We start from the raw sequence: 23,139 nt of genomic DNA, 5'->3' as shown, positions 1-23,139 counted from the left end.
ATATTTTCAGTAACTATTATTTCCCTACTTCATTTCTTCTTGTGTTCAACTTCTATTTTCCCATTCAGCTCTACAAATTTGAGATTTAACTTCTTTATTTTGTTTATTTAACTTTTTTCCTGTAGTCCCTTTAAGCTATCTACCCCCACTTTGGTATCAGTTTGCGATCCCTTTTTTACTGTAAAGGTGATGTACAGAGGAGTTACAGTTACGTTCATAAGGTAACGAGTACACTTCTTTGTGACCAGTGTTACTCATTCCGCATTTTCTCCCGCTTTGCCACCCGCCCAACTCCCCCCTCCCTGAAGCTGTAAAGTTCTTTTCCAGGTTGGTGTCTAGTGAGAGTCACTGTTGCACTGGTTCACCCTTCGTCCCCCTCTTTCTGTACTTCCCCTTCCCTTCTGCACATCAGATAAGACAAAGGGTACAGAAATCAAAACCAGTGACAACAGGGCATACATCAAAGGAAAATAGAAGAAAGAAAAAAGAAGTAACTGCAAACAGTACACTATAAAAACCTCGTTTCCATTTCTTGGAAATGAAAATTTAATTTTGTTTTTCTTTTGATACCTATTTCTTTTTTATGGTAAAGGTGATGTACAGAGGGGCTACCGTTACATAAGTAATGAGCACATCCCTTTGTGAGCAGTGTTACCCCCTCCACTTTCTCCTGTCTTCCCTCTCCCCAGGTTGCAAAGTTCATTTCCAACTGAGTGTCCCATGAGTGTCACTGCTGCCTTGGTTCACCCCTTGTCCCACCATTTCGGTGATTCCCTTCCCCACATCAGATAAACATATACAGAACAAAGGCACCAAAATAAGAAACGGTGACATGGGGAATAAACCAGAGAAGAGAAAAATGAAAGACAAAACAAAAATAAAAACAAAAAAACCAAACCCTGCAAACAGTGTAAAAAAAAAAGACAACCACCATAAAAGGTCTCATTTCCCTATCATGGAGGTCATTTTGATTAGCATCATTTTATAAGGTGATACGTCTTTCCATTTCCTTATGAATGGGGCAATGTCATTTTTTCTGATGGAAGCATAGAATTCCATTGTGTGTGTGTGTGTGTTTGTGTGTGTATGTATTACATTTTCTCTATCTGTTGACCTACTGAGGGGCATCTGGTTTGATTCCCTATCTTAGTTATGGTAAATAATGCTGCAATGAACATGGTTGGGCTGATAGGTTTAGTATGGTCTTGATTGTGGTCACTTGGGTAAATGCCCAGGAGTGGGGTTGCTGGGTCACAGGGGAGCTCTATGTTTAGTCTTTTGAGGAACCTCTGTAGTGCTTTCTAGAATGGTTAAACAAGTTTACACTCCCAACAGTGTAGCAGTGTTCCCTTTTGGCCACATCCCTGCCAGCATCTGTTACCATTAGTTTTCTTGATAATGGCTATTCTAACTGGAGTGAGGTGGAATCTCAATGTTGTTTTGATTTGTATTTGTTTTTGGCCAGAGATATTGAACATCTTTTCATTTGTTTATTGGCAGTTCTCACTTCTTTTCAGCTTATCTTTTCTGTTTTTCTTTTTGGTTCTTGAGTTTTCGTTGCCAACTTTAGTGCTATTATAACTCAAGGACATAGTAGCTTTCATTGTACATTTTGTCATTTTTAATGTAAAGACATCTTTAAAACCTCTTAAACTCTAACTTGTAATCTTTCTGCCAGATGGTCTTCTGCTGACCAGAGTATTTTGCTCCCCAAGTGCTCCCAGCTTGACTTAGCCAAGATGTGTAAGTTTGATAATGTTGTATCCTGAGAAAGATAAGATACATTTTATAGAAAGTGTTGTGTATGTGTGTGTGAGAGAAAAAAGAGAGAGAAAGACAGAGACAGAGCTAGAGAGAGAGGAAGAGAAATAACATTTTGTTGTTATAACCAGAGTACAGGAAGCATCCTTGCTGCTGCCCACCAGCTCCTACTGGGACAGCGGTTCTAGGCGTTTCCACCACGGTTACTTTGTTACTGTGCTGCTTATGAGACTCAGATACCAAGTCCCTGATTATTTAACTAATGGTGTCCTTTCCAACATTTACTTCAATGCCAGTTTATTAGCTTACATTTCCATCTGTGGCACTTAGAGAGTCGATATCTTATTTCAGCAAATCTAGAAGCACATGAGAGTGGTGTTCATGTTATCTGGTGTATTTAATTTAATAGATTTTGAGAAGAAAATTCTTCATCAGTTGGGTACCAGTGGCTCAGTCAGTAACCTAGCTACTGAGGAGCTTGAGATCTGAGGATCACAGTTCAAAGCCAGCATGGGCAGAAAAGTTCGTGAGATTCATCTCCAATTCACCAGCAAAAAGGCAGAAGTGGAGCTGTGGTACTAGCCTTGAGCAAAATAGCTCAGGGAAAGCCCCCGGCCCTGAGTTCAAGGCCCAGGACCATCTCTCTCTCTCTCTGTCTCTGTCTCTGTCTCTCTCTCTCTTTCACACACACACACACACACACACACACACACACACACACACACACACATTCACAGTCTTCACTGTCCATTAGTAATTTAGATATATTTTCTCTATTCACAACCTACCACAAATTAACAAAGTTTTAATACTTGGAATTAATATTATAAAGAAAAATATATAATAAGTTGATAATAAGCTATAAACCATTAAACTTCAGAGGGCATTTACTGCATTTAAAACACATGGTCTCATTTCTACATCACCACAGTAAAACATGTTGGTATTTTAAAGCCAATGATTCTGGAATATATTAGGAGCCTGAATTATTATTTTTTTTCCTTTTGACCACTTTCTTTCCTTCCTATTTTATTGAAGCTTTTCAACTCACTATCTTCTACATGTATAAAAAAATCTCTTAAAACAATCCTCATTTAGCAATTCAATTGTTGGTGTGCTTTGAATGTTATGCAAGATAATACACAAAGATAAGGAAATACTGAGATATTTGGTTGACATTGTGACATCCCCATTAGAGGAAACTTTAGACACATGTATTCTTACATTGCTCTGGGTTTAACAGGTTGGTACCTTTCACAGTATCCTTTCTAAAACAGTCAGGTTATTTCATCGAGGCCATTCATAGGATAGTGTAGTATTTTTAAATAAAAGTGTAAGTGTTTAAATAACGGCCTGCAAAATCAAACTTAAGAAAACTAGACCCAATTCTTTTTTAGGAAAATTTATAATACCTAGAGACCAAAATAATTTCTTTAACACTGACAAATAAAAGCCAAAAATATGTTGGAACTTGCTCTGCATTTAATCATGTATTGGATTGTATTTGTTTATACAAATTTTTAGTAGTATAGGCATTTCTTTGTGATATTTACATACATGCATATATTTTGATTAAATTTCTCTCTCTACTATTCATTCTTACTCTCCTCCCTCTTTTTAAGGCAATTTAACAGGTTTCCCTAGTTGTGCGCATTTGAAGTACTTCCATCCTGCTCACCACCTCCTCACCTCCGATCTCTCTGATTTCCACCCCCAAATACCCCATCCCCATTTTACATTGGTGTAATTTATTTACTGTTCTATATTACACACGGGAGAGGGAATATGTATTGGTTTTCATTTATTTCATTTAACATGATGCTTTCCAAATCATTTTTCTGCAAACAACATAATTCAATTCTTCTTTACGGCTGGATAATATGCCATTGTGGGTGTGCACCTCATTTTCTTCATCCATTCATCCACTGAAGGACACCGAGGCTCGCTCCATATTTTGGATATTGTGAAGGGTTACTATGAACGTGAATGGGCAAGCATCTGTATTCTATTTTGACTTCTATTCCCTCAGACACATATCTAGGAGTAGTACAGCTATCCTGTAACTACCATGATAGTTTTGTCTTTAATTTTGAAGCACTTCTGTGATGGTTTATTCTATGCAAATATCCCAATAACTGTGTATAAGAGTTCTACTTTTACCACCATTTGTTGTTGTTTGTTTGTTTTCTTGAACTAGAATGAGATGGTTGTAAGACCAGAACAACTAGAGGAGTAAAACATAGAAACCCTTGAAGATATAATCTTAGATAATGTCTTTTGTTCAGAAAACAGGAACAAAAATTAACAAATGTTATTGCATCAAACTTAAGTACTTCTTCGTGGCAAAAGAAAGAGTTACTAGAATCAACAGACAACAGAGAAAATGAAAGACAGTCTTCACCAGCTATTTATTGTATAAAGGATTTAGATCCACAATATACCAAGAGATCCAAAACTATACACTATGAGAACAAAGAATCCAGTCTTTAAATGATCACATGAATTGAAGTTACCAAAGAAATACAAGATTGATATATCTGTGAAAAAATGTTAATATCCTTAGTCACAAAGGAAATGCAAATCAAAATGGCATTGAGATTCTATTTCACTGAATTCTAACAAGTTCCCAAAATTCCATTATTATTTTATTTATGAGGAGGTTGTCTGAAGTGTTTAGAACTTCAAAGCCATTCTGGGATTTGTACTGGTTCATCTGTAGTTTGGCTGCACAATGTAGCAAATCGCTCTCTCTCTCTCTCTCTCTCTCCCTTCTCTCCCTCCTTCCCTCTCTCCTTCCGTCTCTCCCTTCCTCCCTCCCTCCCCGTGTCTCTTCTCTCCATCCCCTCCCCTCTCCTCTTTTTTTCTCTCCCTCTCTCACATATAGAAATACACATACCCAGACATACACACAAAGACCGACATATATCATACATACATACCAACACACTTTATTAGCGCTAACACACATGCACCAACATGCATTATGATAAATATACCTATGACTTGTAGTCTATACTTTAGAAACAGCTGGATATATGTCTATTATTTCACTAGGGTGAAAAAAGCAATATTCCCAAGATTCAGTTTATAATAATGATGCCAACATGGATTGTTTGATTTGTGGCAAATGCTACAGTCCTTATTAAAGATATTATTTTAGAGGAATTGAAGAATGAATTTTATAGACTTAATGCCCAGGCTGTAATTATACAATTATAATTATTGTAACTATATAATTATCTAAATTATTGCAACAGATTTCATTTCAAACATCAATAGCTAAGGACTTAATTTAGCATCTGTATTTTTTCTACACATAACATTCTAATGAATAATTTTTCCCATTTTAAGTAAATTATCTTTTTGGTGCTTAGTCATATTATACTTAATGGTTACTTCTTAACCAGCATTAGTAAAGACTGTATTTAGTTAGTGCATTTTTAATGTTTCATTGTTTTGGCTTTCGTTTTCCTAAGTTTTTAAATTCTAAAATTGTTTGGAAATAAATCTTATTTAAAATTAGAACAGGTTTTAATATCAGATCAGCTTTAATAAATGATTAAACTACTTTTTTATATATTTGCCTCTATTATCTTCTGTAATCTTGTTGACTAAATTGAGCTAATGAAAAATTCTATAAAAATGATGTTTATCTGCTCAAAACCCAAAGCATCAAAATGATAGCATTCCTGTTGCTTCCTCAGGATATTCTCATTGCCACTGTTAGTTAATATCATTGAATTCAGACCAGTGACATATAAGTAAAACTACAAGGACTTTTATCTTGATAGTCTTCATATGTTGAATGCCAAATGGGAAGATAAGTATGAAAAGGCACCCACAAAGGTTTGGACACGTCGTCAACCTAGGGCCCCAACGAAGATTTGCAATCCACCATCAGTCAGATGGCATGCTCATATATTTCTTTTCTTCCATGTTCATTTCACGCATGTTTATATTATGTTTTCTTCACAATAACCCCTCCATTGGTTGCTTTCCCCAACCCTCTACCCCACTATTGTTCAACATCTTCTAATGAAATTCCACATGCCAACATGAATTCATACACAGATGCAACATAGTTTTAGGCGAATTGGCAATTTTCACAATGTTTTAGTCATAGGAGAGTTTGGTGTCTCTCCTAAGCACGTACACATGGAAAAGAATTTGCAGTCACATTTTCATTGGCGTTGTGTGCTAACAAATGGAGTCCTAGCCGTTCCTGTCAAAATGGGACGTGAATGTTGATGCATTTTGTTCACAGGGTAAGATTTGTCCAACTCTTTTTTCCTTATTAAAAAATTAGAATGAATGATGTCATTTCCCTTTTTAAAAAAGAGAAAGAAAATAAGAACAAAATCTACTCCTACAGCCATGTTTCAGACACATCATTTCCCTTTTGTTTCTCTAGCATATTGGTAGGAAATGTCCCATATTTGAAAAGAGCATGTTTACTCACCAGCCCGTTCACAAATTCTTTCCTCTAAATGAATTGTGCTGGGATTACCACCCATAATGACATCATATTTAGGTAACATTCAAGGAAGTATAAATTCAAATGTAGTAATGTTTGGAAAATGGTTAAAAATATGATTTTCCCATTGTTGGTGAGGGCAATGTTAAAATATCGCCAGCCTTTAGAAATGAGCCACAAAATGTCCTTTAGTCCTTTTGCTACTATAACCATTAAAATTCCTGTTAAATATCTATATTATAAAACTGGTGAGTGTTATAGACTATGACTTCAAAGTGTAAGACGGCTCATATCTTCTATGCTTACGCACATGGTGGTGTCTTTTCCAGACGGGGCCTCAGTAATCCTGAAGCAAGTGGTGTTTCGGGAGCATAGAGTCCAGTGGACTTTTAGCTAAGTCTGTAGAGTTCATTGACAGCTCGTAGAGACCTGGGTTCTAAACCCACTCATCGCCTTGCTACTGGGTTAATACCAAGGTAATCTGCTGAACTCTCCCTAATATTCACTGTCCACTTCCAAGAAATAGGAATGATGACAGCTGCTTTATAATGAAGATTAGATAATTGCTATAAACTTATTATTTGAATTCCAGGCATAAATTATTGGAGGAGTGAGTGATATTCAGGAGTTACAAGTCCCTCAAAAATAAACATAAATTTAATTTCATATGTATATATACATTTATCAAATTGCAAATGTACACATATATCAAAATTTCAAAAATACCATGATGATATCATTGAGTTTTCATTAAAATATAGACATTTCATGGAGGGTAGAGACAGGGGAAACATGACCTTTGCCAAGATAATTCTGAGGGTAGCTAAACGTATAAAAAGTTTTACTTTTACATGGTGGTTCATGCCTCTAATCTCAGCTCCTAAGGATGCTGAGATCTGAGGATCTTTTCAGGAAAGAAGTAAACATACAGGTAAAAGGAGGATCATCAGGCAAGATCAAAAGTAAAAAAAAAAAAACCCACCAGACTATTTGAATCTTATGTGTAGTAGAAGGGAGAATGAAAAACTAAGGGCATGACATGAATGGGTTCATGTTAGTAGCCATTAAAGAGAACTGAATGTCTCAGAGACGGACAGTGATGTGGTAAGTACACTGCTTCGGTAAGAAAAGCAGAGCTGTGAATGTCAGGTGGACAAGAAAGGAAGAGTGGATATGGGTTCTGTTAACAGGCTGTATCAACTGTAAGGAAAGTTCTTGGGGTTATTGGTGGTTAGAAAATGAAGAAAACTGAAATTAATACATGTTAGTAATATCATAGATATAAATAATGAGGACTTAAATATAAATAGAGAAGGAATGAAATACAAGAACACAGCAATAGAACTGCAGATATCAGTAGCAAGAATCTAATTTTCTTTCTTTTTTTCAGAGATTATGAGCCACAGAATCAGTGTATTAAGTTCAGGAAGAGCAATGGATATTGGCTGACTTATTTCCAGCTCCTGTTCTGTATAAGTGATGATTAGTAGTGAAAATTTTAGAGGCTGGACATTAACAGTAATCAAGGTTGGATTAAACTATTTTTAGAATGAAGTAATAATCACTTCAAGCAGACACAAGAGATCTAATTACTAAGAAAAGTAGTAAGATATGAGCATAAGATAGAAAGCACAAAATGAGATGGTTAAAGTAAAAAATACCATGCTATAATGACAAGCTTCTGCCAGTAATTATATTATTACTCTTTAGTAGGAGTCTTGGCTATAATCATCTATTTGTAGAACAGAATTGGTCTGTTAGATGTTCAGCCTTTCCCCTATTTTTTAAGTAGATGACATTAAAATATTTCAGATGCATAAAATCTGCTTCATTTTGATGAAATTTGAGAGAAAGGTTTTGTTAAAAATTGCTTTATATTTTGGTGATAAACACATCTTTGTCAAGAAATTATTTCCTTTTAGACTAGTTATTTATAATAAGTTTGAGCTTATTTGCTCTTGGTTTCTGACTTGATAGATTTAAATGGAAGAAGTTTTTTATAAAGGTTATTGTGTCATTTTTCCACTTATTTCTTTACTGATTCCAGTCTTCAAGTGTTACTCATAGCTACAGTTTTAAAAATGTAAATGTTTCTTGTCTAACCCCTGTACTTTTTATAAAAATTTATAACCCTATGCAATTCTTTTAAAATAAATTTTAATTATGTTGCAGCCTTTGTAAAAGTATCCAAGAATCATAATTTTAAAACAATTTTCTTACTTTATAAAAGTTATTGTTTAGTAGTTATAAAATACAAAATATAAAATACAAATTGCCACATTATATAAAATATTGAAACCCTGATATTTGGACCAGCTGGTAAATAAAATAAATGCATGTGCTACAAAGGTAGAATTTAGAAGAAGAGGACTTATCCCTATTGGATGAAATTTCTTGTTTATAAGGTGCTGGTAGTGAATCTGAGATCTCACATATGTTAAGCAAGGTCTCTCCTTAGGAGCTGGTTAACTCAATTTTTAGTATTTGCTTTGGTTAATAATCAGCTCACAAATTTCAGTTACCTGTTAGTATGAGTGGTTCTATCCACTGCTATCATGGATATGATAGCATGGAGGAAATACACTGTCTCTGGGATTTGAGCTCTATTTTAATATAGTTTTCTCTTTTTGAAGTTTAGCATAGGGTTTAAAGTGATACAACTGCAAAGGCATAAGTTTTCCCTAAAAAATTACAAATTCTTTGTAACATGACTTATTGCTAGTAGAAAGATCATTTGCCTCAGTATGAGTAAAGTTAGCAGAATCTGTAAAAATTGTGATCATACATACATATGTATATATACAGTTACTTTTATGAGCTGTCCAGTTAAGATCAATTCAGATGGAAGGGTGAGCACTGAGTGTGAGCATGTGCTGGACATGGGCTTTTCAAAGCCTAGCACTGATTATTACAAAGCCTAGGACTGATTATTACAAAGCCTAGGATTGATTATTACAAAGCCTAGGACTGATTATTACAAAGCCTAGGGTTGATTATTACAAAGCCTAGGATTGATTATTACAAAGCCTATGAGAGTGGATTGATATAATTTTCTCTACAGCATGTGAAAAGTGTATAATATTATTTTCTGGGTTGGTAGATTAATGTATTTTACATATTTAAGCTACAGACATAACTAAGACTTTTCAGTTTTATTTCCATTAGTACTTATAAATTGCTCTTTTCCTGTGCATTCCAATGATGGTAATAAAAAATGAGCCTTAGCAGCACTATTCACAATAGTCAATCTATGGATTAGTCTAGGTTTCCATCAATCAATGAATGGATAAAGAAAAATATCACATTTTTACACCGAGGAATATTATACAGTCATAAGGAAGAATAAAATTGTTTTGTTTCTGGAAAAATTGATGGGAAATCATCGTGTAGAGCAAAATGAGCCAGACTCAGAAAGACAGATTCACATGCTTACTGTCCTATGACGGGTCTGCACACACACAACCCACGTTTATACATTCCTGTATGTATAGCAAGAGGACTTTTATTGGCACAGGAACCATCAGGAGAGCAAAGAGAACAAAATGTTGGGGGGGGGGGGGTGAGAGGCTGAATGAGTCTGAATTACATTGCATGCATGAAAGAAATCAGCATAATGAAATTCATTAAAATTATTATTAATTTTTGTGGGTTGTGGGGCTTGAACTCTGGGCCTGGGTGCTGTCCCTCATCTCTTCAGCTCAAGGCTAGCACTCTACCACTTGAGCCCCAGCACCACTTCCAGCTTTTACTGCTTATGTGGTACTGAGGAATCGAACCCAGGGCCTCATGCATGCAAAGCAAGCGCTCTACCACTGAGCCACATTAGGAGGAGGATAAGAAAGTAACAGAAGGAAGGAATATCGCAAGGTATATTATGTATATGTATACACACATGCCTTTGTACAATTAATAAAATTTAAAAGAATGGGAATTAAGAAAAATAATGTCATTATTGATTTGTTAATTGTGATAAATGTACTGCAGTAATATGAGAAGATAATAATGAAAACTGAATGAGGGACATCTGGTAATTCTCTGTATTTTATTCTTAGTAATTCTATAAAGTTACATATGTCCTAACATAAAAACAGTACTGAAAATAAAACTGTACAACAGTGTAGAAACCTCATTCACGTAATATTCAGCCAAAGAAGCTAGACATGAGTTGGTATGAGATATTCATCTTTGTGCAAAGATTGAAGTTAGGCAAAATTAATTAATGCCCTTCAGGAAAAGAGTTTCATCTGGAGATAGACGGACTGGGACACTGGGATTTTGTGGGGGGTTCGATGTTCGTATGTTTGTCTCTGTGTTGCTCACATGAGTGTGTTAACCTTGAAAACCTAATTAACCTATGCTTAAGATTAGACTTGTCTCTCTACTATACTTACAAATTTTAAAGATTTTATTTTAGCAGAATTTGGATTATATACCTTATAAAAGTTTTGATTTGAGAATTAAATATCCAATTTAAGAAAAATGACTTTGAGAGCATACATTGAGGGACACAATAGTATCAACCCATAAATATAATACGTAAGTCCAACAGTGGAATTTTTGAATGATTTCTATTTCATTTTGTAAATTTATCAATGTTAGTACAATTGTTTTAACGTCTGTGTGCTGGTACTCATGCATGCATGCAGGGGCTGGGTGCTGTTCCTGAGCTTTTTCACTCTTGGCTTGCTCTATCCTGTAAGTCATAGCTCCACTTCACCTTCTTTTGGTGGTGAAATTGTGTTAACGTCTTAAAGATGTATTCGCAAAAGACAATCCTTCAAACTCATCCTCATTCTCATCATCATTCTCACTGCTCAGAAGGGAAAGCCAAAATATTTAGAAAAATATAATGGAAAGAAAAGCACTCTTTAAATATTAGGAATGAGCATAGAAAGAGAGAGAGAGAGATTGAATGAATCACCAAAGAATATAATTCAATAAAATACATAATATAAACAAGAAAAGCTTCTCATTCATGAAGCATTTTATGGCTATATTTAAAGGATCAGTACAAAGGAAGACAAAGGCTCAGGCAATAAAAATAAAAGAGAAAATGAAAAACAAGAAGATATAAAAGTACTAAAATGGTAAGATCAGCACAGGAAACCTGTTGTCCAGCCACCAACTACCAGAGATGATCAGGATGAAAGAAGAAGTGGAAACATAATACATACACATATAATACGTAACATTATGCATAACTATCTCAAAACAAAGCTAATGGTATTAGTGTCTATTTAATGACATATACATATATTAACTTATTTTATCATGAATGCCACTCATAATTATTGATCACATACTACCTGGCAGAATATAGTCACTGGTGAGAGAAATTATAAGCAAGATAATGTTTCCAATCCCTAGTTTCCTGTTACCTTGTTCACTTGAAGTCTGTGCTGAGTTTAGCCTGTTGTAATGATGAATACTTAATTCTGTGGTACTTAATGATAATTGCTCCTTTTTCCTTGGTGACCGCAATGGACTCATTGATATGAAGTCCATAAAATTTACTTCAAACAGTAAAAACAGGCATTTACAATGCTGATGGGGATTTTCAATTAGAAGGATTTTCTTTAGTTCAATATTTGACTTAAAAATATTTTTAGTGATTCTAACTGATGAATGACCAAAGAAAATGTGAAAGCTGGGTCAACTTATTGCAGACATATAGAAATTCTTGTATAATAAGGAAAAACAAGTAGAGTTGAACAAGAAGTGTAATTCATTTAGTGGTTCTCATGAATTGAGTTAGTATTTTATTGGGGAGAGAAGGAGTTCTTTAAGGCAGGGTCGGTTGTGTTACCTTAAGCTCAAAACCCTGCTGTCTCAGCCTCCTGAGTAGCTGGGACTACAACAGTGTACCGCAGCCCACAATTGTACCTTATTTTTTTGTTTAACGTTTCTTTAATTTATAATCTCAGGGATGTTTTCTGTGGCATTGCCCATTAAAATGCCTAAATACCAGAGACAGCAGAATGAAACATGCAATGCAGTGGCCCCAATGATGAAGATTTGGATGAGAGAGATTGAGGATTGGTTTGTAACCTCATCCCATCCCATGCTTTCAAATAAAGATGGCCAGATGAGAGAGATAGGGTGGGAAGAATTGGAGACCCTCTTACAGGGTCAGATTGAGAAAAGTTTCTCATGTTCTTGATTCTTTCCAGGCCCTGGACAGGTTACAGCTAGTCAGGAGATGCCTTGAATCTTGATTGCTATTCAGCACATCTCTAATCCAGTCTTCTTCCTCTCTGCATTTAAATCAGGTAATGTGACATCCCACTGGGCACTTAGATTTGGAACACAACAAAAGACCCATAATTTGCCAAAACCCCTAAACGCTTAGGTTTCCGTAGTTCATTTCAATATTCTCCAAATACTGCCATGCATTTTTACATGAATGAATCTCTTGGGCCCTGATTACCACATTATAACAGGGTTTTATTGTACTTTAAATTCTTGTAATTGAAATTCTGTGATTAGCCTACAGAGAAAACAGTAAACTGAGCATTGCTTGATTGTGTGATTAATGTAAAGTACTTCATGTCCTTGGCTCTTACAGCACTGATTTCTCTAGATATAAGAGGAGTGAAAACTGATATGTTAAAAACTGCTTTCCCATAATCCCTCATGTCATAGTGAAGTTTATTTTTAAAAAGACAAAACTTGCTTAAAATTGAAAGGGGAAGATCACTCCCAAACTCATTCTATGAAGCCAGCAAAACCCTCATCCCAAACCAGATAGGGACTGATCAAAGAAAAGAGAAACAGAAACTCATCTCTTCCATAAACATTGATGCAAAACTTCTCAATGAAATTCTGGCCAACAAAATTCAACAACCACAAAAAAAATCATACACTATAACCAAATAGGATTCATTCCAGATTTGCCAACCTGGTTCAATATACTTTTATATTTTATTTAAGTTTATCTGTTTTGGGGAGGGTAGGGGCAAAACCAAAGAAATATTGGGACAAAGGGTGAACTAATTCAGCAGTGATACTCACTAAAGACTCTGTTGAAAATGAACTATACAACTTGCTGGGGAGGAGTTCAAGAGGGGGAAATAGGGAAAAAAAACAAGGAAGAGGTGACACTTCGAAAAGAAATGTACTCACTACCTGATCTATGTAACCCCTCTGTGTATCATCTTTCCAATAAAAATAAATTAGAAAAAAGTATACAACTAAACTTGCTAATAGTAGTATTCACTCTTCAAAAAAGTACTTAATATTCTTATCAAGACATACCAGAACAGGGAGAAAACCATTCTTAGTATAAATATTAGCACATAAAATCCAGTATACCTATATATGACTACACATCTTAGTTGACATATATCAGACTAAACATTTTACTATTTTACAAACTGTTAATCTGTTACTGCTCAGTACAAATATATATAAATATAAATTATTGATATAGTCAATGTTAATATACACAACTGATGTTTGTGATTTTTATTTTTATTTCATATAATATATATATATATATATATATATAATTGTGAAAATACCGTACAGAGGGGTTACAATTACATGGCAAGGTAATGAGTACATTTCTTATCAAGCATTGTTGCCTTCCCCTCCCCCCAAAAGTTGTAAAGTTCGCTTTTCAACATAACGACTTGTATATCTCATTGTTGCAATGAGTCCACCTGTGTCCCTATTTAAACAATTTGTTTTTTCCTTGCCCTCCACAAAGTATTTCAACATCAAATACAGTGAAAGCAGGCGTTATATCATGGGGGAGGGACATACAAAGCAACAAAGAAATCATCTTATATATATGTCAGAAAAAATCACAAGAAAGAAAAAACATTTGAGTCCTTATCTTGGGGTAAATTTCACCTAACATCAACTCATCTGACCATTTCTGCTTGTCTCAGACATATACTAGTTATTGTAAATAAGGGAAACCATAGGACCTATGTTTCTTTGGGCCTGGCTTACTTCACTTAATATAATTTTTTCCAAGGCTTTCCATTTCCTAACAATGGAGCAATGGCATTCTTTCTGATGGAGGCATAGAATTCCATTGTGTATATATACCACATTTTCTTGATCCATTCATCTACTGAGGGACATCTGGGTTGGTTCCATTTCTTAGCTATGGTAAATAATGCTGCAATAAACATAGTTGTGCTGGTAGCTTTAGTGTGGCCTTGTTTGTGATCATTTTGGTAAATGCCCAAAAGTGGGATTGCTGGATCATAGGGGAGCTCTATGTGGAGTCTTTTGAGGAACCTCCATACTGCTTTCCAAAGTGGTTGAACAAGTTTACACTCCCACCAACAACGCAATAGGGTTCCCTTCTGTCCACATCCCCTCCAGCATCTATTGTTATTAGAGTTCGTGATTATAGCCATTCTAACTGGGGTGAGGTGGAATCTCAATGTTGTTTTGCATTATGGCTAGGGAGGTTGAGCATTTCTTCATGTGTCTGTTGGCCATCCTTCTTTCCACTTCAGAGAAGTTTCTCTTTAAGTCTTTAGTCCACTTATTTATTGGAGAGTTGTTTCTTTGAGGATTTGTTGTTGGGGAACTTTTTGAGTTCCAGTGTATTTTAGATATGAAACCCTTGTCCATTGTATGGCTAGTGAAATCTTCTCCCAATCCATGGACTTTCTATTGGAAAGCAACTCCATTTGTAATAGCCCCACAAAAAATAAAATACCTAGGAATTAATTTAACCAAAGAAGTGAAGGACCTCTATGATGAAAACTTTAAAACCTGAAAAAGGAAATCAAAACAGAACTTAGAAAGAGGTAAAACCTCCCATGCTCCTGGATTGGAAGGATCAACATCATGAAAATGGCAATACTTCCCAACGCTATCTACAAATTCAATGCAATACCTATCAATATTCCAACCTCATTCTTCAAGGAAATAGGTGAGGCAATCCAAAAATTCATATGGAACAACAAAAGACCCCGAATAGCAAAAACGATCCTTAACAGTGCTGGAGGAATATCAATACCAAATTTCAAACTCTACTACAAAGCCATAGTAATCACAACAGCTTGGTACTGGCACAAGAACAGACCTCAGGACCAATGGAATAGAATTGAAAGCCCAGAAATGAACCTACAGACCTATAGCCATCTAATCTTCAATAAGGGAGCTAAAAAAGTAGAATGGAAGAAAGACAGCCTCTTCAGTAAATGGTGCTGGCAAAATTGGTTAATCACTTGTAGAAAACTAAAGCTAGATCCTTATATATCACCCTGCACCAGAATCAACTCCAAATGGATCAAAGACCTCGGAGTCAAAGCAGACACTCTGAAAACATTACAGGATGGAATAGGAAAACCCTGGGTCTCCTTGGCTCAGGCCAAAATTTTCTGAAGAGACCCAGAAACACAACAAATCAAAGAAAGGTTGGACAAATGGGATTGCATTAAATTGCAGAGCTTCTGCATGGCAAAGATCAATGTGTTTGATTTTTCTATATTAAATTATTTGGAATTCATTTAATTCACTTTCTAATTTATTTTTTAATTATCTTGAAGTAGCTGTTCAAATACATTTCAAGTAAACATGTTGGTTTGTGAGTAAAATGCAACTTTATCAATTTGATCAGTGTTATCCCTTTCATAAGTGAAGACTTTTCAAGCAGAAAAAAATACCTAAATGCATTTGGTAAAAATATTTGAGGCTGGGGCTAGGAAGTTGGCTCAGTGGTAGAGCGCTTGGCCTTGCATGCCTGAGGCCCTGGGTTCGACTCCTCAGCACCACATAAGCAAAAAGAAAAAAGCCAGAAGTGGTGCTGTGGCTCAAGTGGTAGAGTGCTAGCCTTGAGCTGAAGAGCTGAGGGATAGTGCCCAGTCCCAGAGTTCAGGCCCCATGACCAGATCCAAAAAAAAATAAAAAAGTAATATTTGAGGCTAAAAATTAAGAGAACTCAGGGAAGAGAGACTGGACATACTCTACTACATATATGTAACATATCTTACCTGTATTGTTTATACTTATTGTATGTATCCATATTTCATATATATGGAATATCCCTATACTATCACAAAATCAAATTTATTTTTATTTGCTAAGTGAGCAGGATGGATGGTTTAATAACTAGTTTGATCACAGAAATATAATGGTTTACATATATTTTGTTATTTGAGGGAGAATAGTAATTAGTAGCTCTCTTCCTGATTCTGGTCTCTAAGAACAAAGTACAAAGAAAGCAAGCTAAAGTAATAATTAAAAATAACCTCATATACATGGTGTTTTCCAGCAGGTTTGCAGGGCTGATCACTCACAAATGTTCCCAACTGTGTGCTCACTAATGTGATTGTGTTGGCACCGTAAAACCAGCCTGGGTGAGTGTGACTGAACTGTGGACTTGGGTACTATCACAGTTAGCGACATCTTTCCAGGAGATTGCTGGTGGTTGAACAGTTAACCAAATATCTCTGTCTGGAAGCTTGTCTTCATCCAAATACTGAATACAAGTGTTCTCCACTTAGTCTCCCAGAGTGGGGACAGGTGCACACCATACACCTGCAGTCCCTGCAGCCAGCTTCCTCGGGGGAGGGGGACAAAGGAGAACCCTTCTTTGTGGTTCTTTCCAAACTCTCCTATTTGCCAGCTTCCCTAGGATCAGTGGAGGTGAAGCTGGCAAACAGTGAACTGGCAATTCCACTTGGAAGGAAGCCTTAGGATGGGAAGCAACTTCTCCCCCCACCCACCATGTCCAACTTCTGAGTTCTCATGAGAACTGGATGCTCTCAATTCCATCATGCAGGCAGGAGTTTAACATCCCAGAAGGACGGCTTCCTAGCCTCTTGAGCCTGCAACCCCAAAACCCATCATTGCTTCATGGTTATCTTTCGGAGAGTAGTCAGTGACTGTGCTCTTCTTACTGGACTCACACGTAAAAACAAAAGATGAAGATGTGCATTCACTTTAGGTCAAATCCAGAGTTTTTGCAGGGTTTTTTTTTGGTACTAATACATGAATTCATGGTTGAAGGCATTCTTCATGCTGTATGGAGAAGCACATAACGGTGTAAACTCCCAGTGTGTAAATTCCAGACCGCTCACGTTCATAGAACATGGGCATCTCTGCAGCAGTGGAACAGTGTCACGGGTCTTCAAAGACATGCTCTGCCATCCAGTTTTTCACAGGACACTTGTCCAAGTGCAAGGGAAGCATCAGGGAAATCGGGTAGACAGGAGAAACCCCGGCCCAGATCCCAAATAGTACAGCAATTCAAGCCACACTCTGAAATTGTGGAGGGTTATTTCTACATTTTCTCATCCCCTATTTCTAATCACATTGTCTAGTGAAAGCTTGACAATTTGGTTAACAGATAAAAATAACATACTCCAATAATATATGTGCACACAGAACACCGATGAAAACACAAATACTTAACAAACTCCATTAATAAAATATCAACATTAAGATGCCACATCTATGCTCTTTGTTCTAATCATTGAAAGTAAAGTGCTCATGTAAAAATAAATTATCTTTCAGATAAAATCCAGAGATTGTTCAATTATTTTCCCTTGTTCAAGTCCAAAAAAAATAATGGGCAATTTTTTACTCTGCTCTCTACAGTCATAACCAAGAACCTATGTGTAATTCAACAATAGTTCCTACTCTTCTCCCTCAAAAGATTAAAAAAAATATCAGTTCCATTACTTTAGTGGAAAATCTTGTGATCCATATAAAAAGCTATAATGAAAAGTCTATGAATATTCAACGTCAAAATCTATACATTCTGAAAATAGATGGTTTCCAACAATATTTTAAACTGCTATATTAACTGACACATTGCTCAGTTATCTCAGAGCATGCTGCTGTTATTTGCTAAGCCACTGTTTCAAGCACTTTTGAACAGAAAGTCCTTCAGTAATATATATTGATACCCATCACGACGTAAGTTAAGATGAATGAAAAGGCAGCTTTGATTTACAAATGATAAATACTGAATTTATAGACTTAATTGATGACTGTATGACAGTGGAGTCATTAAAATTCTCATAACTATCTGCACTATTTATAACTCATTTAAATTGTATTTGGTGATATATTTTTTGAGCAAGGCTTCATTTGTCCTGACAGCCGGGAGGCCAGAAGGCGCCAGTCCCACCTGCCCAAGCTGGAGGGGGCAGAGGACTAGGAAGCGACACCCTGGCAAGCAGCAGCCCCAACGTTACTTGATTGCTTAGGAAAGCGGGAGAGGTGGACACATGCGCTTCAATGTTCTTTTCAGATCCGCAAAGAGAGAACACCACTGTGGTGACTTTATGTGGTGACTGAGTCCACAAAGCCAGGGGTCAGCATGGTGACCTGCAACCAATTAGGCAGGTTTGGCCGTTCCCATCTACTGCTTTTTTATGTATGTATGTTTTCTTGTTACAGTAAAGGTGATGTACGGAGGGGTTATAGGTCCCTGAGTCAGATAATGAGCACGTTTCCTTTTGAACACCCCTTCCTTCACTCTCTACCAGTTTTTCCCTCCCGTCCCCACCCACAAATTTTCAATTGTTTGAAAATGTTTAAATTACCAAAATCTGCCTTTCTAGCTTCTTGGTGTTTCTCTAAAAGGACAGCGAGAGTTCAGCTGAGTGACTCATTCTTGTGTTCTCCACCCTCCACCCCGTGCCCCATCCTCTCTGTGATCCTTCCTGCATCTTCCCGGCACGAGCTGCTGAGTCCTGGTGCTGCATTTGAAAATGACTTTTCATTTTATGGCAAACACTAGCAGTTATTGTGCAAATGCTTACCATTAGCCTTCTGAAGAAAATGCTGTCTGAATGGACAGATGTCAGAATTTGCTGGAAATGGTTAGTCACAGACTTGAATGCTTGTTACCCCATGAAGAAATCATGTTTCCTAAAATCCATATGCAATCTCTAGCTTTTAATTTTTAAAATCCCAAACTACTTTGTCGAGAGTCACAATTTTGTGTTAAATTGTATAATTAAAAACAATCCTTTCTTGTTCATAGAGTGGTGTCTTAAACTGGTAGAACTCTAGCCCTGAGCACAAAAAGCTCAGGGATCTAGCCAAGGCCTTGAGTTTAAACCGTCTAACTGGCAAAAAAAAAAAAAAAAAAACAAGCAAAAAATCCTTTCTTAATAGAATCTTAAATGACACAATTTTTCCTTTTCTTTTCACTTAGACTGAGTGAAAGCGATTCTGTTTTGAGAAAACAAGCATATAGCTTGATTTTAATTAACCACACAATCAATATGCTAAGAAAATTTCTGAAAGTAATTTCATGTAGAATTGGCATAAAAATATACACAATATTGGCCACTAGAGGGCTTCAATAATTTTTATAAATGAGTATGACATGTGCCAATGAAGTTTTAAGCATAAAATTACAACATTTTATCTGGGATTATATGAAGCATGAAATATTTTTATTGAAATGTTAATGTGGGGAAAGAGGTAGTGTAGTTTCACAAATTAAATGTTTTACATTTTTTCCTATGTTCATTGCCCTAACATTTTAAGTGTTAGAAAATATTGCACAGTTTGCTGCTTCTAGTATCATACAACAATATTTACAATATCTTTGGGTGCCCTTTTGGTAAAACTGAAAAACAGGAGATTTTTGTTGTAAATACTCTGTTCTCACAAAGAAAAAAATAGTGACAAAGCCTTTTGTGGACTTAGCAACAGAGTCAGGGGCATGAAAGATTACTTTTGAAAATTCATCCGATTTAAAAGACAAAATGTGATGAAAACATTCCTTGATTTTCAACATATGCATAATTTGTCTTTATAAAATATCGCTAAAGCTATGACAGTGAAGACAGCATCCTGGAAGGCCTATTCTACAGCAATTCCAAATTTGAAATTCTCTCTTCTCCTTTCATCTTGTTTATTCTGGTTCCCTAAATTAGACATGAAAGGCTATTTTAAAATATGATACCACTTGCTCCATTATGAATGCTGGAACATGAGTTCAGGAAGAATATCATAATGCTTGCATACCTGGGTGAATCCAAGGATAATGTCTGCAGATGCATTAACGCTAAGTACACTCCCTTTGTAATTGAGTGAGAGTAAGTAGTTCCAAGTTCAGGAAGATATTCTAAAGATGGGCATTAGAGATTTTCAAATTTTTTTTACAGATGCCAAGATAATGTAATAGAGACTCCCATTAGCATCATTTTCCATAATTTCCATAATGTTTTTTTAATGACTTGCTTTATGGCAATGTCTTTTTACTTCTTCGTGACTCGGCAAAATCTGAACTTCTTCACTGGCTGTCCTTAAGTCTTTTATGGCTGCCTGTGTCCTTTGGGATAAGTTCAAATTTATCCCGTGGAGATCGATGAACCCCTGGTGTGTTTGCAGCTCTTCACTTGCATCGCTTTGTATTTCTGTCTTTACAGCTACTCCTCCTAGCTTCCCCTTTTGTCTCCAGTGTTCATACTTTTTGAGAACCATATCCATCATACCCCTCCATGTTAGATAGAACTCTACTTTGAAACTCTTTTACTTCTTGTACTTTCCATTTTACTGTGCATGAAATTCTCTTCTATTTTTTTAAAAAAATCTTTTAAAGTTCAGATATGAAAGACACTTTCTCTCTTCCTATTCTAAATTAAGTAAGGAAATAATGCTAAGGAAAAAAGATCCAATTTTACTATCAAACAATTAGTCTTAATTACAACTACATTGAAGACTCCTACCTTCAAGCCCACCCATGCTCTCATGGATAGAAACATTTCTAGTGATGACCCTCTGATATTTTCATAAATGCCGTTATTGTCACAGTGCAATCACACGTTTTAAATATGGAGAAGATATATTGTGATTGTTTTACCAATAATTTAATATTTTAAGTAGTTTCTAAAGAAGTCAAGCACAGAATAGTATCATTTAAGTATCATTAGCAGAAATTACATACCATTTATCTCTATATCTAAGATGTAGAAAGATGTAAAAAAAAAAAGCCAAAGTGTCAAGTTAATATAAATTGAGTTTTTGTACTAGTACATGAGCTTTGAAAAAGAGCCTGGGTTCTGTTCCTTAGCTTTTTCGCTCAAGGTCAGTGCTTTATGTCTTGATCCACAGCACCTCTTCTGGAGTCTTCCCAACTTCCTGTCCAGGCTAGCTTCAAGTTGCAATCTTCAGATCTCTGCCTCCTGAATACGTTGGTTTACGCATGAGCCCCTGGCACTGGCCAATTTAAATATTTCTTTAAAAAATACAAGTAGATGAAAGGGTATCATTTATGTATTTCCCCTCACAGAAAGCTATCTGTGGGAATATTTTACACATCTTAAATGGATGTGTGTTTGTATGTTTGAAAAACAGAGAAATTAGTAATAAATGGCTTAAGGGCCATTTCATTATTTCAGAATTTCATAGGAATGCAGAGAACTGAAATCAGTGAGTATCACATGCATGTGAAACGTACTTTATTCCCACACTTTCCCTTTCAGTCATTTATATTTATAATTTAGTATGCATTTCCTATTCCAGCTATAAGACAGATTCACTGAGGTCTGGGAGATTATAGTCTAACCAAGGAGACAAAACATTAATGAACTAATAATCATGGTGTCATAGGATAGTGATGATGGGAAGAAAACAAAAGCTGACTGTAATCAGAAATATGCTTTGTGGAAGTTTCTGAAGCAGAAGTCTGGAAGTGGGGCTGTGGCTCAGCTGGGGTGACTCCCGTTCTTTCTGGGGAAAGCTTTATCATGCTCTTTCTGGGAGGATGTTGGAGCAGGGGCTCTTCCACCAGGGGCTCAGCTAACCTTTCAGGAGGACTCTACCCTCCTTCCCACTGGGTACTGGTCTCTTCCTGTCACGTGACTCTGCTTCCTCTCGCAGAACCTGGCAGTTGGATCGTGTGTCTGATGATCTAGTGGAGGTCAGTGCTATCTACCAGATTCCCTGTTCACTCACTGCAGTGTTTAGTTTTTGTGTCTTACCTTCTTGACATTTGATGCGTACTTAGAACTCAGCACTGTAGAGAACTACACACCCCTCACCTGGAAACCATCTCTACACTCTCGGGCTCTGAGTCTTCTCTCATTTGCTTCCGATATGATGAGTACACAATACGATCGCCGAGAACAGTCCTCTCCACGGCATGCGGTCATGTTCCCAGGATCCAGACTGTTCCATTACCGTCCACTGAGTCATCGAGCCTCCCACTGACGTGGCCACACAGCCCACTAGACATAGGCAACGTACGAACACTGTGGTCATGTATGGGTAGGTTCTGGAATGTTTCTTCCAGAATAATCGAGCAATTCCTCATGGAATGAGTCTCCGACACCAAGTAGGAAACAAACTACTTCTGCAGGGAATTCGGATCTTACCCCTGGCCGACACGCAGAGATCGTCCCAGAGGCGGTGAGAACAGGAGGCCGCGGCGGATTGAAACCCTGACCAGTATTATTCTTCCTGTCTGTCTTTCCCCGCTTCTGGAGGCTGGTTTTCCATGCGGGGAAGAACCAGGAGGGCAGGCCGGTGGGCTGCACAGCTGGTCAGGCCCGGCCGTGTGCGGTCAGGGGAGCGCAGGGACGCGGGCCCTGGGCTGGCGGCACCGGCCAGGGCGTCGTCTGGGCGCGGCTTTCGCACCAGCCCAGCGCGGCCTCGGCCCGGCTGCGCGTCCCATCTGCAGCCGAGGCCGAGTTTGCACCCGAGCCGCCCGATCGCACCCCGGGCCCGCGGAGAGACGTCCTCAGGGCCCCGCCCCGTCGGTCCCGCCTCACCCCTGTCTGCTCTCTGCCCTAGGTCGTGGACCAGATTGACACGCTGACCTCTGACCTGCAGCTGGAGGAGGAGATGACGGACAGCTCCCGGACCGACACGCTCAACAGCAGCTCGAGCGGCACCACGGCCTCCAGCCTGGAGAAGACCAAGGAGCGCGCCAGGGCCCCGGCCCCGGCCCCGGCCTGCGCGGTGCTCAC

At 37.2% G+C, this 23,139-nt stretch overlaps 1 protein-coding gene across 1 annotated transcript in view; it reads left to right on the top strand.

Annotated features, from left to right (window-relative positions):
- Prr16 (proline rich 16) overlaps positions 1 to 23,139 on the top strand; it is a 168,981-nt gene that overhangs the window by 78,434 nt on the left and 67,408 nt on the right. The window contains exon 4 of the mRNA XM_013015549.1: positions 22,964 to 23,131. Within this exon, the coding sequence (XP_012871003.1) occupies positions 22,964 to 23,131 (168 nt within the window). The remainder of the gene's footprint in view (positions 1 to 22,963; positions 23,132 to 23,139) is intronic.

This window comes from Dipodomys ordii, unplaced genomic scaffold (genome assembly GCF_000151885.1).
Source record: "Dipodomys ordii isolate 6190 unplaced genomic scaffold, Dord_2.0 Scaffold27, whole genome shotgun sequence".
NCBI lineage: Eukaryota > Metazoa > Chordata > Mammalia > Rodentia > Heteromyidae > Dipodomys > Dipodomys ordii.
The sequence above is the reverse complement of the archived record's forward strand: the minus strand, read 5'-3'. Positions and strand labels throughout refer to the sequence as shown.